This window comes from Eptatretus burgeri, chromosome 3 (assembly GCF_056783735.1).
Source record: "Eptatretus burgeri isolate ZD-2024b chromosome 3, Ebu_testis_v1, whole genome shotgun sequence".
Lineage (NCBI taxonomy): Eukaryota > Metazoa > Chordata > Myxini > Myxiniformes > Myxinidae > Eptatretus > Eptatretus burgeri.
In genome coordinates, this window is record NC_140963.1 from 60,266,944 (window position 1) to 60,284,360 (window position 17,417).

General features: G+C 42.9%; 1 protein-coding gene across 7 annotated transcripts in view; it reads right to left on the reverse strand.

The window, feature by feature from the left end:
• Positions 1-14,652: 14,652 nt before the first annotated feature.
• LOC147030011 (uncharacterized) overlaps positions 14,653-17,417 on the reverse strand; it is a 199,744-nt gene continuing 196,979 nt past the window's right edge. For all 7 annotated transcript variants that reach the window (XM_085873639.1, XM_085873643.1, XM_085873640.1 and 4 more), the window contains 2 exons: positions 16,011-16,103; positions 14,653-15,491 (listed from right to left, as the gene is read on the reverse strand). In XM_085873639.1, coding sequence (XP_085729765.1) covers positions 15,351-15,491; positions 16,011-16,103 — 234 coding nt within the window. In that variant the 3' untranslated portion in view covers positions 14,653-15,350. The remainder of the gene's footprint in view (positions 15,492-16,010; positions 16,104-17,417) is intronic.

Consider the following 17,417-nt stretch of genomic DNA (forward strand, 5'->3'; position numbering starts at 1 on the left):
TAATGACATGAAGAAAGAAAGAACCTTGCACTCCAGCTACTGCAAAACACTTCATTCCGCAAAGCCCACAAATGCAAAGAAAACTGAAAACCCACTCTGTGGGAGTACCTCTTGCGCTGCTGCCGTTTGCAGGACAGCTCAACGGATGACGGGATTGGGGCAAAGCCTTTGGGACCCCCATTCCTTGATGATAGGAGAAAAAGCACGGGGTAAACTTCCAGGGTCAGATTGAGGTGGTGTGTGGCAGAGTGGTGCTGAGGTGTCGTATACCAGACGGTGGTCTACTTTGGCTAACCTGAGGCAGTCCCTTTGGATGGGTGCCTGGAATGTCTTATCCCTGAGAGGATGATCACCTATCGCTGTTCTCGTCTGAGCTCAAGCGTTTGAACATCGGTATTGCAGCACTCTCTGGGGTTCGGAGACCGGACATTGGCGGGATCATTGCTTGTGGTTACACGTACTACTGGTCTGGTTGCTCTGATGATTACTATGCCCAATGAGTTGCTGTTGCTGTGTCCAATAAGCTGATTCCAATGATAATTGAGGTAACACCGGTCAATGAGCGTATTATGAGACTCAGGATTCGTCAATCCTTGGGTGTCGTTTCCCTGGTCTCTGTGTGTGCTTGTGTGTCTCTCTGTCCCAAGAGTGATCTCACCGTGAAGGACGTATTCTGTTCCGCGCTCGAGTCTGTGGTTGATCAGTGCCCCAGGCAAGATACTCTTCTAGTCTTGGAGGATTTCAATGCATAAACTGGCACTGATATTGATGGGGTTTTTTTTGTTTTTTTTCAATATTCACTGTCGAGGCTCGTGTGAAAGCGAGAGTCGAGGCTCGTGTGAGAAACATGAGGAGATCTGTGGAAGGGAGAGGGATGGGGTGGAGTACACAGCATAAACAAGATGGACATTACAGGGACTTTCAGGAAGGAAGGCAGGGAATTTGAAGGAAGTGGGGTTGGGGTGGATTAGCACGGGTAGAAAAGATCATGGTTTTGGATGGGGGGAGATAAGAAATGGAAGTGAACAGTTGTTTTGAAGACCTGGAGGGAAGAGTGGGATTACAGAGAGTGTGGGAGTTTGTTCCAAAATCGGGAAAAATAGGAATGACTCAGCCACATCGCGGGAGATACCAAAGATCCTAAATGGCTTGATTTCCACAGCGTTAAGGTGAGAGGCGTATGCTTCAGCCCAGAGGGAGAGCAGTACTCCATCAGCTTGCGGACAAAAGCTTGGCATGTGGCCAGGAGCTCAGGTGTGCTAAAGAAGGACATTGCACGATGGAGGATTCCCAGTCGGCAACTGGATTTGGAGGCCAGCTTGGAAATGTGGCTTTCCCAGGAAGGATCATGGCAGATCGTGAAACCCAGAAGCTTGAATGAAAGGACTTCTTCGAGATGATTGTTGAGAAAGTGGGGGGGGGAGTTTCCAGATGGTCCGAAAGGCATTGTGAAAGTGTGGGATTTGTTAGGGTTGAAAAACATGTTCCACGTGTTTGACGAGCTTGTGATTACATCCAGATCTGCAGAGAGTGAAGAGGCTGCTACATGCCGATCTGAGGGATGGCAGATGGTACGCTGGAAGGTGGAGTCACCAGCAAAGAGAAAAAGAGGATTTTCCAGTCGGAGAGATCATTGATGAAAACCATAAAAAGAACAGGGCCCAGAACACTGCTTTGAAGAACTCCAGCCTGGACAGGAAGAGGGGATGAGCGAACTCCATTAAGGGCCACACGTTGACTGTGACAGGAGAGGAAGTTTACGACCCATGAGTGGAGATGCCCTTGGATACTATAGGAAGAGAATTTGGTGAGCAGGGCAGGGTGCCAGACTGTATCAAAGGCATGTGATATGTCTCAGGAGATTGCTCTGATTTCATTTCTGGCATTGAGGATCACCATCCATTGTTGCGAGAGCAGAAGCAGCAGATCCAAGGTAGTGACCTGGTCTGAATACAAATTGATGATCGGAAATCAAGCCCCCTTTGTAATAATAGTGAATCAATTAGTAATAATTTTGTAATAATGTGTGTTAATAATTAATTTGGGATTATGGTTATGGAATTGTGCATATAACCCCTTTGTAATGTTCTATGGAAGGGGTAACTGGATTTTGTAAACACCCTGTAGATTATTGGCAAAGATGCATTGTAAAAATGTTACCTTAGAAGTGGAATTTGATGTTATTCATCAAATGGATGCTCATGATTGTACCAATGATGTTTCTGGGTTAAGTTTGATCCTGATTTATAAATACGATGCCGTTCAGGAAGAGGAAGATGGACTGCTAACTTTGACTATTTGTATTGAAAATGTTTGGTAATTGTTGTGTATTTATTTATACATAAGTGAACTTGAATATAACCATCATTAATCAAAAAGGCTTCGGGCATTAAAGAGCGATAATAAAAAAAAACTCTTTAACAATACAACAACAAAAAACATGGAACTTTTTATTTCAAAATTTTCGATTTTTTTTATTTTTTTATTTTGCCTAAAACACTCCCTGACACTTAATGACGAATCCCTCAAAGTTTGACGAAGATCCATTCACCCATCTCTGAGAAAAATGGCGACACACACACACACACACACACACACACACACACACACACACACACACACACACACACACACACACACACACACACTGCTCTCTTATCGTATCGATGCAATTACACTCCAAGTACATTGCAATATTCAGACACTTGCCCTTAGCAAGCTCCCTGGATTAAAAGACTGTATTTTAAATGCTCCTTAATCTGGTTAGGGGGCTGGCAGGATAGCCTATATGTATGCACACTCATTTTTGAGCTCTCTAACTGGTTCTGCTATCCAGTTCTACTGTCTCGCTGTCTAGTTCGATTGTGGACCAAGCTTCTATCACCATGATATTTTACAGGTAGGGAGATGTATCAATATGTGCACCATCCATCGGAAGGACGTTAAGCTGGTTGTCCCACCTGCCAGCACTCGGTGGACATTAATGTTCCCACCAATGTCCATTACAAAGAGTAGGTGATCTTTTGGTGGCATCCTGAGCAAATTCCAAAGTCCTGCCTATACTATGGGTACAAGTGGTCTTGTCTTCTTGGAGGTTATTTTACAAGAGGTTATACAGCTTGTCATTAGAGTGTGGTTGCTGTCTGGGTGGCAGATTTTGCATAATAAACAGATTCACAGGGTTGGACAGTTCGCATCTTTCATATGAACAGCCTTCTTTAGATAGGAAGGGAAACCAATTCTATTCCAATCAGGTTACACCATGCTGAATGCAGTAATAACCAAAAGTGCACTTGGTAGAGCACATACCTCCGCCATGCAATGCCCTATCCACGAGAACATATCGGGCCCATTACATTTTTGAAATATCATGCTATACAGTACAATATCGTTTCTGGCCCTCTCTCTCAATGGTGAAGAATCACTTTAAAAATTAAATAACTCACGTATCCAGATCCGGATTTGGATCTTCACCAAAATCGAATCAATTCGTCTTTTCCACACACTCAACCTGTCCACCAAGTTTCATCCCAATCTGTCCACAACTTTTTGAGATATCGTGCTAGATATTAGTTTAGCCCGATCGCTCAATGGTGAAGAATCACTTAAAAAATTATCAGATCCGGATTCAGATATTCATCAAAATTGAATCAATTCTTCCTTGTCACATACCCAACATGTCCACCAAGTTTCGTCCGAATCCGTCCACAACTTTTTGAGATATTGTGCTACATATCGTTTTTGGCCTTTTCTCTCAATTGTGAGGAATCACTTTAAAAATTCTAGTAACCGGATCTGGACCCAGATCTTCACCAAAATTGAATCAATTCTTCCTTGTTGCACACTCAACGTGTCCACCAATTTTCATCCGAATCTGTCCACAACTTTTTGAGATATTGTGCTATAGCTCTCAATGGTGAAGAATCGCTTTTAAAAATTCTAGTAGTCGGATCCGGATCCAGATCTTCACCAAAATCTAATCAGTTCGTCCTTGTCAAACACCGAACCTGTCCACAACTTTTTGAGATATGCTGCACACAAACAAACAAACAAATGAAATTGCTCGTTGAGCAAGGAATTGCTGGAATAACTTTGTCATATCTCCATGATCTCTGAAAAAACAAAAACCTGGAAATGAATTTGGTTCTTATAAGTCGATAGTGCTACTGTTTAATGAGTTATAGCACTTAGTTTGGTCATGATCATGACTTGGAAGTCAATCGGACTTGAAATGGCGTTTTTATCGCAATTTGAAAGTTTTTACCCGACCCCCCTGACATTCGACCCCCGACCGCTAAGAAGGGTGTTGGTGTGACACCCCAATGAGACATATGGTTGGATGCAGTATTGGAAGATGCACATTTTGGATTTGGTTTGAAGTCGATACGGCCATTTTCGCGGACATTATTGCGAAAACAAGAATTTCGGTTTTTCGGTGACCTTGACCTTTGACCTCGATTCACCAAAAACGACAACTACCTAAGTTGGACCATGGCCGACGTCTGTACCCAGTTTGGTCATGATCACTGAAACGGTGTGACTGCTACAGTGTAAACAAACACACAAACAAACAGACACACAGAATGACACACACAACCGACCAACATAATTGCCGAAATCCGAAGGATTCCGGCAATTAACAAACAGAAAGGGGATGAAAACATAACCTCCACCTTCGGTGGCAGAGGTAATAATAATAATAATAATAATAATAATAATAATAATAATAATAATAATAATAATAACAATAATTTTTGCAAACATGATACATTGCTGTTAAAAAGTTACTTTAAATAAAAGTTCTTCCTAAGAAAAGGATTATCTTCTTATTCAAATTTATACTTGTACTTAAACTGTATATTGAATTTTTCTTTGAGTTTCCATGTCAGGTATGTTGTGATTATCTTGTTCGTATCAACGCCCCATGTACAATACACTCCGAATCCCGAGACAAGTTTAAACATCACTTTATATACAATTATTTCTTTGATGCCTAATGAGCTGAGAAAAGTGGGGAGGGATCAGAGGGTGTAAGAGAGAACATTGTTATTAATATTATCTAAAATAATATCGATAATGAACTTCTCTTAAATAAATGCGTACCTGTGTAACTGCAGCAACAGGATGAATTATTTTGCAAAAATGAACGTTTACATGGAATCTCAAGAATGCCCATTGACAAAACCAAGTCTGGACTTGCTTCACTCTTGTGGACTGTACCCTGGAAAACTTGTGCTGCAATTTTAAGTAGGCTTTTTGAAAGTACAATGAAATAGTTAAATAATTGTTGTTTCTTAATTTTATATTTTAGTCTTCCAATTTTTCCTTTCTTTATTGTACACTTTATCACTTCACTGACAGGGGTGGGGTATTAAAGAGGGGTTTGAGAGAGGAATGAGAGGAGAGAGAGAGGAATGAGAGGAGAGAGAGGAAGCAGGAGGGAGGGGAAGCGAGGAAGGGTGGGGTTGGAAGCTTGGAAGAGTTGGAAGCTGTCCGGGGCTCAGCGACGATCCTGAAGAGAGCCCTCGGCACAAAACTTTTAACAACACAAAACTTCACAGCTTGGTCCATGAATCATGACCCCTTACTGAAATGAAGGTGGATGCTTTGAGCCTGTCCTGAGAGGACTCCATTCCACATTCTGAAACTCACATATGTAGATGCCAATCAAAGACACACACACACGCACGCGCACACGCACGCGCACGCACACGCACACGCACACACACACGGCCTTTTATTAGTATAGATTTATCCCACCTGGGCAGAACCTTCTTCATGATGCTCAATTGTACTGTAGAAAAAGCATCATTTGGCATTGCAATAATTACAAACAACAGGCAAAGTGAGGATCACATTTAAGGACATAATATAAATTAGCTGAAACTACGCTGAAACCTGTATTCTTTAAGAGTTATCTTTTTTTTTGTATAGACTGTCGAGGCTCGTATGAGAGCAACACAGAAACGCACCACAAGGGGAGCAGGAGACAAGAGGGGCAGGAGATGGAAGGAAAAAAGTGGGGAACAGAGACTTGAGGAGATCTGTGGAGAAGGGAAAGGAATGGGGGGGGGATACACAGGGTAAACAATTTTCAGGTCCTTACATGACAGGGACTTTCATGAAGGAAAGCAGGGAATTTGAAGGAGGTGGGTTTGGGGTGGATTAATGGGGGTAGTTGGACCATGTTTTGCATGGTCTGATGATTGCATCCGGGTCGTGGTTTTGGATGGGGGAAGATAAGACATGGTAGGGAACAGCTGTTTTGAAGACCTGGAGGGAAGAGTGGGATTGAAGAGAGTGTGGGAATTTGCTCCAAAGGTGGGGAAAAAAGAGGAATGAAAGAGTGAAGGTGAGCAGTGATTCTTGATTTTGGTAGTTTTACCAGAAGGGAGTTGCTGGCGGACCTTGAGCGTCTGGTGGAAATATGGGGGGGGGGGGCATATCTCCGTCCACTGACCTTCCTGTGGTGAGAGAGTGAGAGACCCAAAGACTCAGCCTCATCGTTGGACATACCAATGACCCTAAATACCTTGGTTTTCACAGCGTGAAGCCGAGAAAGGTGAGAGGTGGGAGCACTAGCCCAGAGGGGAGAGAAGTACTCCATCAGGCTGTGGACGAAAGCTTTGTTTGTGGTCAGTATCTCAGGTGGGCTGAGGAAGGACTTTGCACAATGTAAGATTCCCAGTCTGCGACTAGCTTTGGAGGCCAGCTTGGAAATGTGGCTTTCCCAGAAAAGATCATGGCAAATTGAGAGACCCAAAAGCTTGAATGAAAGGACTTCCTCAAGAGGATTGTTGAGAAAGTACATGTGGGGGTTTTCTCGATGGTCCTTTCGGAGAGACATCGTGGGGGTGAGATTTGTCATGGTTGAAAGACATGTTCCATGTGTTGGACCAGCTTGTGATTTTATCCAGGTCTGCAGAGAGTGAAAAGGCTGCTGCTTGCCGATCTGAGGGATGACAGATGGTACGGCAAACGGTGGCGTCATCAGCGAAGAGATAATGAGGATTTTCCAGAGAGCCGGAGAGATCATTGATGAAAACCAGAAAAAGAACAAGGCCCAGAACACTGCCTTGAGGAACTCCAGCCTGGACAGGAAGAAGAGATGAGAGAACTCCATTTAGGGCCACACGTTGGCTGTGACAGGGGAGGAAGTCTGCGAGTCATGAGTGGAGATGTCCTTGGATACCATAGGAAGAGGGTATGGTGAGCAGGGTAGAGTGCTGGACTGTATTGAATGCACGCGATATGTCTCGGGAGATTGCTCTGATTTCATGTCTGGCTTTGAGGATCTCTATCCATTGTTGGGAGAGCAGAAACAGCATATGCAGGGTATAGTCATCTGGTCTGAATCCAAGTTGATGATCGGAAATCAAGCCATTGGAGAAGAGGAAGGATTTAATGTCTGAAGCGATGATGGATTCCATAACCTTGCTGATGATTGGGAGAAGGCTGATTGGTCTGTAGTTGCAGGGATCTGTTTTTGCACCTTTTTTATGCAGGGCAGTAATGTTTGCTGATTTCCAATGAGATGGCAGATGACCTTGAGCAAATGAGAGGATGACTAGAACGGAGATAGGGTGAGCAAGAGCACCAGAGTGGGTTTCTATGATACGTGGGCTGATACCGTCTGGACCGGTTGCAGAATCTGAGTTGAGGTTTGACAGCTAACTCTCCACCTTGTAAGGAGAAATGGACACAGAGTCCAGGAGCAGCTGGGTGTGACTTGGATAAGGTGGGTACAAAAGCAATGGGATTGGGACGCAAGATTTAGAAGCAAACACCGAGTTTAGACATTCAGCCTTTTCATGTGCAGTGTAAAGTGTCATGTAAACCTTTCATGTGCAGAGTTTAAGTCATGATGTAAAAAAAACCTCCACACTTGAGGACATGCATCGTGTACTTTTCCAGGGATGGAGAGCAACTTTTGAATGATTGAAAAGGAAGCTCTGTCATGTATTTTTGATGAAAGGAAGATGCAACAGTTTCTTTTCTGTCAACATTTTAAACTTGTAACTGACCACAAACCATGATAGTCCCTGTTAAATGAGAGCAAGAGAACTAACCCCCAAACCTCTGCACGCATTCAGCGTTGGGCAGAGAAGTTGGCAGGATATGACTATTCTGTAAGTGCGAGGTATCTTTGAGGAAGTTAGAATTTGTGCTGATGCTTTGAGTAGGTTACCACTGCCTGTTAACCCTGGTGATGTACCTGTATCAGGAGAGATTATTTTTATGTCAATGGTGTGTTTGACAGTGATGATGCTTCTATCATTTCCAAATGGCTTGAATCTTGGATGAAGGTGGATCCAACCCTTTCTATGGTCAAATATGGTGTGTGGTCCACTGTACACTATGAGTTTCATGAGAAAGTGAGACCATACCTTGTTCATAAAGATGAACTGTCCTTACATTCTGGTTGGCTGATGTAGGGCAAAAGAGTTATTGTACCCCCTAAAGGTAGGTAGGTAGGTAGGAATAAGGTGTGTTTTGAACAACATGGATTGCATCCAAGTATTGTAACCATGAAGTCAGTTGCCAGGAGCCATGTTTGGTGACCAGGTGTCGATGAAAACCTTGTGAGCTACATTCATCATTGTTCCATGTCAGACTACTACTTGAAACCCACCTGAAGCACCACTTCACATGCGGTTCTAGCCCTCTAAACCATGGTCTTGAATTCACATAGTCTACACTGGACCATTCTTGGGTAAGATGTTTTTGATTGTGGAAGGTGTTTTGTAAGATCGAAGTGGATCGAATGTTTTGCCTTATCAGCCTGTTCCAGTGAAATCATGGTTGAGAGTTTATGTGCCATATTTGACACTCATGATTTACCTGATTGTGTGGTTCGTGAAAATGGCTCATGTTTAATAATTGCTGTGCTTGAGGTTTTCTTGAAACAGAATGGTATCACGCACTATCGCACTGCTCCCTTTAAACCCGCTTCAAATGGTCAGGCTGAGAGAGCTGTGCAGGTGATCAAGAATGGTCTCAAGGAGGCGAGTGATGATTCCTTTCTACACACCATACTGCCACGTGTTTTGTTTACATATAGGACATGCCCACACACCGCACACAACCACTGGACGCACACCTTCAGAAATGATGTTCGGTTGAATGCTAAAGACAAGACAATGATCTGTCCAAAGTTGCTGATCACAAGTTAAATATAAGTTGAATCACAACATGACCCTCATTTCCAAATATCACCAATGTGCTCAATGTATTTCGACTGAATCCCGGTCATGGACCGAAGTGGCTAATTGGTAATGTAATTGATCGAATTGGCAACTATATTTGTTGTGGAATCATCTCATGGACGTCCAGTACGTAAACATATTGACCAGCTCAGCCGAAGGCATTATGAACTCATTCTCCAAACTATGTTGAGCCTGTTGAAATTGAGCCTTTGGTATATATTCCAATTTTAAGCCAAGTACCAGAACCAAAAGTGTTTGAACTGAGTCGCAGAGTGTCAGAACCTGTACCTTCCCCTCTGCCTGAGTCTGCTGCCATCAGCATATCACAAACGCAGTCACCTCCTTTGCAACGTTCTGCTCATGTGTGTAAGGCACTCTCTTTCTCTTTTGTGTGCAGCTGGATTACATCATTAGCTGGGGGCATGAAAGTACTGCTGTTGCAATTCCCCCCGCTGGTTCAGGCAGGAATTTATAATTTGTTCAGGGTGCCGGCGAATGCTCACCTACACTTTGTGAAGGATCACCAATTAATCCTGGCAGACAGAACACCCATTTAACGTCCATCCGAGGGATGGCACACACACTGATGAATCACCCTGCTTGTGAAACACCAGGATGACAGTTTATAGCTGGGTCTGAGAGGCAAATGTGCATACCTCAAGGCCATCCTGCTAGACATGAGCATTTAAATTTATGATTTCTGTACCTTCTACACCTCTTTGGGGGAGGGAGATAGTTTTGACGTGTTATTTGTCTTACCCGGTTGCGCATGCACAGTGTGGCACTGTCGAGGAATAAATGATTCAGTCAGAACTTTGAAGATGAGTTATTTCACCCCAAAACCCTGCGGATATGCCTCAGCATCAATGAGAAAGAGGAAATTCCTCCTCAGTTGCCCTGCTGAGTGTGGAGAGAAAAGTGATGTCATAAAGACGATGTCTTTGGTATTTGGAGTGTTCTGTCGTGGAGACGAGGACCCAATGAATTATTCAGAGTTCGTTCGCACACTTGTGAAAAGCGATTTTTCAACATGGTCCCATTAATTTGGACCCAAAGAATAAGAATCCAAAGGTGACTTAAACAGCTGACTAATCTAAGGGTCAGGGGGTGGTCAACTAATGGGTCATTTCAAATTGCTATAAACCTCATCAAGTTTGCTGTCAAAATAAAGTGTCAGAAGACAAACGCTTTAGTTCCATTTTTGACTTCTTTTTTTTGTATAATGATTCAAAGGCTGAGGTTGCAAGAGCAGAAAGGAGGTGGTAGAAGACAGAGAAACCACCGACCTGTCTGCGATGGCAAAGTGATAGGCCCATAGACTCCGATTCATCGTGGGAGATTCCAATAAACTTGAAGGCCTTGGTTTTGTTGGCATCAAGCAGAGCAAGGTGTGAGGCAGGGGTACCAGCCCAAAGTGGGGAGCAGTATTCCATCAGCCTGTTGATGTAGGCTTTGTATGTAGATAGGAGTGCAGGTATGTTGAAGAAGGACTTTGGACAATGCAGGATGCCCAGTTGGCGGCTGGCTTTGGAGGCCAACTTTGAAATGTGGTTTGCCCAAGAAAAATCATGGCTGATAGTGAGACCCAGCAGTTAGATTGACTGAACTTCCTTAAGAGGACTGTTAAGAAGGTAGATAGGAGGGGTTTGCCAGACAGTCCTTTCAGAGAGAGAGAGAGAGAGAGAGAGAGAGAGAGAGAGAGAGAGAGAGAGAGAGAGAGAGAGAGAGAGAGAGAGAGAGAGAGAGAGTGAGAGTGAGATTTGTCAGGATTGAAAGATATAGTTCAAGTGTTTTATCAGCTTGTGATTTTTTTCAAGGTTTGAAGAGAGTGAAGAGGCTGCAGCCTGCCTGTTTGAAGGATGAGGGATGTCAGAAGGTGAAGTGATCAGCAAATAGATACAGACTATTTTCCAGAGTCAGAGAGATCAATGATGAAGATCAGGAATAGGACTGCACCCAGAACAGTGCCTTGGGGCACTCGAGCCTTGACAGGAGAGGAGATGAAAGCATTCCATTGAGTGCCACACGTCAGCTATGAGAGTGGAGGAAGAGTCAGAAAGCCATGAGTGGAGTTGGCCTTGGATGCCATAAGCAGAGAGTTTGGAGAGCAATGCAGGATTGCCAGATGTATCAAAAGTATGAGATGTGTCCAGAGACGGCTCTGATCTCATATCTGACAATGAGGGCCTCCATCCATTGTTGGGTAGGTAGAAGCAGCATGTCCAAGGTGAAGTGACCTCGTCTGAAACCAAATTGGTGATGAGGTTGTTTGAGAAAAGGAAAGATTTCATATCAACTGTGATGATTCCATGACCGTGATGACGATTGGAAGTATTCCATGACCGTGATGATGATTGGATTGGAAGATGATGACTAACAGCTGATAGGTCTGTATTTGAGCGGATCAATTGATGCACTTTTTTACCCAGCTCATGCAAAGTGAAAAGAGGGGTTAAGCAATTGGTTCAAGTCCGTCCATCTGTCTGTCTTATCAGTTTGTGATCGAGGAACAACGTATTTAAATTGAATGTTATATTTTGAACACAAATGAGAACATGAATAAAACTGGAGTTCAAAGAACACGATAACCCATGGAGTGTTCAAGTATACGCACACAGTTGAGCCTTGCCGTTCGCGGGGGTTACCTTCTTGAAAATCCCCGTGAAATGCAAATCCACAAACTTAGGAGGTAATGGGGAATTAGGGTAAGAGACTTCAACTTTAAAATTTGTCCAAACTAGAACCTTAATTAACATGTTTGTGCATTGTTTTTGTGATTATTTTCATGAATAAGAGTTATGAAAAATAAAGCTTATTTTCTTGAATTGTTATTATTTCATATGTAGCCTGTGGATACTGGAAGCATCATTGCTTTGAGAATGGATTGCCACTGATGCAGTGCCCCCTGTTTCCAGTAAGCTGATACTCATTTTTCCAACCACAGAAGGATGACAGACTGAGACAACCCACCTGGTGTTATTTAACGGCATGGGCATGACAGAGGCTCAAACTCAAGACCCGAAGATCTTAAGTCAGGCAACTTAACCGTTAAGCCAACACCAGGTTTATTTTCCTGTATGAATAACATAAAATAAAGTTTATTTTCTTGAGTTATTAAATTTACCTTTAACTAGTACGTGCCCATAAAAGAATTAAAAATAAATAAATAAATAAACATTCAAACCGCGAGCAACAAACAACAACCACACAGGCCGTTTCTTCCCTCTCACGTGCCCGTACGTGCGTGACCCGGAAGTTCGCATATTATTCGCAGTTACGATTATTCGCAATTTAGTTTTAATACCCAATTATTCAATTAGCGCCAACGTATTTTACCTTTTCGCAATGTCGTGGCAAGGAAAAACAAAAAGAGAAGCGAAGAGAGAGAAAAAATTTACTTCCTGGTTCAGAGCATACCAGCACTCTGATGTTACCGAAATGTATGCACCGTCTAATATGAAAACGATCATAACTTGGGGCATTGTGTTTATCTATAAATGCGCATAAGAAATCGAGAAATTATTAGAATACACGAAGTCATCATTGTCCGGAAGCCCGTACGTTGTAACCCGTAATGGGGAATGCGGCTGAGCTTCCCTTCCCCATCGGCCATGCCCATGCAACAACGTGTCTTGTCATTGGTTTGGTAAATAAATGGCCATAACTTGGGAAGCACTTGTCTGATTAATATCAAACCTTGAAAAGGCACATCCTCAGGTCCCCAGCAATATATCTGTCAAGTTTCAATTAGATCGGACCAGTGGTTGTCGAAAAACAGCGGTCACACACACACACACACACACACACACACACACACACACACACACACACACACACACACACACACACACACACACACACACACACACACACACACACACACACACACACACACACACACACAGATTGCTGGAATTATAGATAGATAATAATGATGAGAAACTTCATCCAATAATGTGATGGTGATGTTGATGATGGTGGCGTTAAAGACAAGTTCATAGAAGTGATGGTACATACCTATAATGGCGGAATCTTCTTTAACCCGAAACACGCACCATGCGCGCGCGCGCGCGCGCGCACACACACACACACACACAGTTAGTGTCTTGTGTAGGGCCAAACATTATTCAAAGAAAGATGCTGCAGCTGTATGTACATGTGGCTCATTTTCCTGATGCTGATCCTGCTCACCAGATTATCTCAGCGAGGGAGCTTTGCGTAGAGGAGGCCAACGGGCTGACCACGTGCCTTCTAGTTGCAGCAGGTTGATTGGTATCTCAAGGAGATGGGGGTGGGCCAGGCATCTGCCTGGGGGATGGCCTGACGGAGGCTCCTGGAGTACTAGCGAAACCTTTTGAAAAGCCTTTCCCATTAGTAGTTCATGGTTCAATTTAAAATGCCATGGTTGTTTCAATAATTTAACGAAGGATATTCTGTGGTTTGCCACATAAATTTGATTCTTGCTCCAAGTTCTTTACACAACAGCTCAAAAAGATTATGAGGCTCCCATAGTTTGCTTCAAGTAAATGAAATGCACCAACACTGGTAACTTTAATCTACACGTCACTTTACCGTTAACTTTCATGAACACTTCACCATTGTGTCTCATTCTCGGTGGTTTTATTTTCTTCCTGTCCTATCTCAGATTGCATGAACTAAAAGATGCATAATTACGTGCTTTTGGTACTGTGAGATATTGTGATATGGAATCCCAACCTCTTTATGAGATATAATAGCATTGCTTATTTCGCAGAACAATGTTCAGAGCGTTCTACTCCTCTCCCATGGGTACTAAATATTAATGGATTAATCAAACGGTGTAAGATCAGGGAATGCCAAAAATTAATGGATTATATTAACAGTTGGCTTTTTCTCAAGCCTCCGCATCATCTCAAACAACGAACCCACAAATTAACCTTCATGAAAATCATCACAGACAAATTAATAAATTCCAAAACTTTCACTTCTTATTTGGAACTTTGTATGATTTTCTGCCCATGTGCACACAAGTTTTGTCGGATGTTTGTAAATGAATGTCTGCGGAAAGCTGATCTCATTTTGAAATGATTATAAGTAGGTACATTAGGTTCTTAGTTTGTGATCTTACCCATCATGCATCCCCATTTATTGCTGTGCTCAATCAAATGAGGAGGAAGAGATTGGGACCATACTCTGTGCAGAGCGTTCCATTCCATTCCATTGGGACCATACTCTGTGCAGAGTGTTGGTGCTGCCGAAGCAGTCTCCTTGGCTATTCGGTACATTCCTGGATGGGTCGCCACTCCGACACAGTATACCAGCATGCTGGCACTAATTTTGCCGACCTCGGAAGGATGACAGACTGAGTTAACCCCACCTGGTATTACTTCAACAGCTAAGCGGAATTTGAACTCAGGACCTAAGGATCCAAAGCCCATCACCGAAACCATTAAGCCAACACCAGGCATAATCAAATGGGAGTCTGTGAAACTCTTTATACCAATATCAACACAAGGTACAAAGCAACCCCATCAGAACAAATGCACAACATTTTCATACCTCAAGTACATTACAACCACCAAAACCTCTTTGATAAACAAAATTGCCTTAAAGGGCATTGAAGACCGATGTTGCACATCAATGGCAGCTTGGGGAAACTTCTCACAACACATTCCTCCCAAAATGTCTTTCCCATGTTCCTACAGAGCAACACATTATGAGATTGTACATTCCTGGTGGTTACAGCATCTGTTGCATGGTGATGCACTGCATCGTTTACGAAACACAGATTTACTTATCTCAACATTGCACCAGCTTATGGGCCATTTGAGTGAAGGTGGTGAAGGTACTGGGAGTTGGATAGTAATTCAATAAATGAGCTACTCATTCAAGTATAATGAACTAGAATCTGCAACGTGCTCATAAAATTAACAAATGGGGAATTTGTAATGAATAACTTCAAAAGTGCTGATGAAAACATAGTTTGTGGCTTGTGTTCAAAGTTGAAATAGAACTAATGCATTCAGAGATGCTAAAGAAAAGCAATCGAGACAGACATGCCTCATATCAAGTGAAATGCAGATTAAATGGTAATACTTAGCAGGAGAAAAGCAAAATATTTTAAGGTTATGGACAAGCCAGATGGCATACCGCACTTATCTGTCATTAGTCCTCCGGCCTGAATGAAAACACGTCGCTTGAGTCAAACCAGTCAATAGGACCTCTGCTATCTTTCCTGGCCTGACGAACCAGGAAGCTGGTTGGCATATAGGACGTATTGCACTTGCTTGCCACTGGCTTCTTACCCTGAGGGAGATCATATTCTCATCATGATTTTTTCACAATGATACAGTAGCTGTTTTCACAATAGTAGCTGTTTACATTCTCACACTTTTAATCACAAATATGACAGGCGAGCTTCCAAATGACAAAGCCGCACAATAGTAACCGAGCTAACATCTGACAATACGATGTTTAAATGACCACAGTACTTGAATCGCAGTGCATATACAAGGAAACTGGCAAAGGTCCATCAAGCCTATCACATCTACAACTCATTTACTCATGTATATTGTATCCAACACAACACTTTCGCCAAAATTGCATCTCCCATTTTACTTAATCTACTGTTAGAATGTAAATGTGAATGGTCAGTGTGTTGGCCTTTGGCTTGTTCTTGTTCAAAAGTTAACTTGAATTGGACCTTTCCATCCAAACTATTAAAGACAGGATGACCAGCTTTAAGTCCCCCACCCTGTCAAAGGATGGTGCATTTTATGATGCAGACCTCTCTGCTGTGTGAAATGAAAAGTTTGTGATCCTTACCTTTTGTAGCTTTTTGTGTGGTTTCAAACTCGCTGTCATCTTATCTTTAGCAAAGAGTTTATCAAAGAGATCCAACTCCATCACCTTCTGTGTCTGTGGGGCAGTAGATTGGTTTGCACATCTATTTTGCATCAAAATAAAAATATAACAGAGGGATACAAGGAAGAGTGCGGAAATCAACAGTGGAGGAAAGAAAGGAAGACAATGCTAGGCTACAAGAAGAGTGTGATGCACTTATGCAGAGATGCCAACTTTGGAAATCAGAATTAGGGAGGATTTGCAACCGACACCAAATAATGTGCGCCAACCGCACATCTCGAGCGCGGAGCGCTCGACCCTTGCGGCGGGGTCCAGGGCCCGCCTTAGGGCCCTGGGAGCTCTGGGGTTCTAGACGCTCTCTAGTGCCCTCTGAGCCCTATTTTGGAGCATTTAACATGTTAAGAATTCCCACTTTTTGAACAAAAAAAGGGGAAAATTGTGCACTTTTTAATGTTACATGTATGTTAATATTAGTAAGTTAGGGGACAATCAAAGATTAACAAAAAGCACAAAAGAAGCAATATTTTTCTTACCTTACTGGCTGGTACTACTGCTGCTTGCTTTTTCCATGGCAGCTTTGCTGAGTGACAGCTGTGTGGCTCTTTTAGCCCTTCTGATAATGTCTTTGCTGTATTCTCTCTGGTAGCAAGGGGTGCTATGAGCTAGTTTTTCAATTAAGAGAGCTTCCAGGGTTTTGACACTCAAATTGGGACGAAATTCAGTATGATTCTTCCGTACAAGACTGAGTGCCCGCTCACATGATGCGTTCGAATGAGGAATGACCAAGATTCCCTTCATCACTTTGCTCAAATTAGGATACTTCTTGGCACCAGTGCAGGGATCTGTGAGCTGTGAAATCCGATGCCACTGCTCATCCAATCTCACTGTCTCAGTAGCAATTGTAGCTATGGAGGCGTCTGCCTGGTAGTGAGCGAATTCACTCTCAAGACTGTCTATGTCACTATCACCGCCACTGAACAGACAGGGGAATTTCTTGATGAAAAACTCCACACAGTCAAACCCCACTTCTTGGTGTAGCTTAACATCCAGCACCTGAGCATGCTTGGCTAATTCATCATCTAGCGGCCAGGTTTTGAAGATGTAATTGCAGGCTTTCACATAATATGAGCGAACTGCACTGAAGAAACCTTGGATGTCTGACTCACTCAGAGTGAAGGTGGATTTCTTGAGACTCCTTTGTTCCCTTATATACAGTTTGGCATCGTTCCCAATCATGAGGTCCTCATCATTCTTCTGATGATTTCTGTCAGAGAAGGGTACATTTACCAGAGCAACCGATGACACCGATGGTTTCAAAAACCGTACAAAGATATCTTTCAGAAGACCATTCAATTCTCCGTGCAGGAG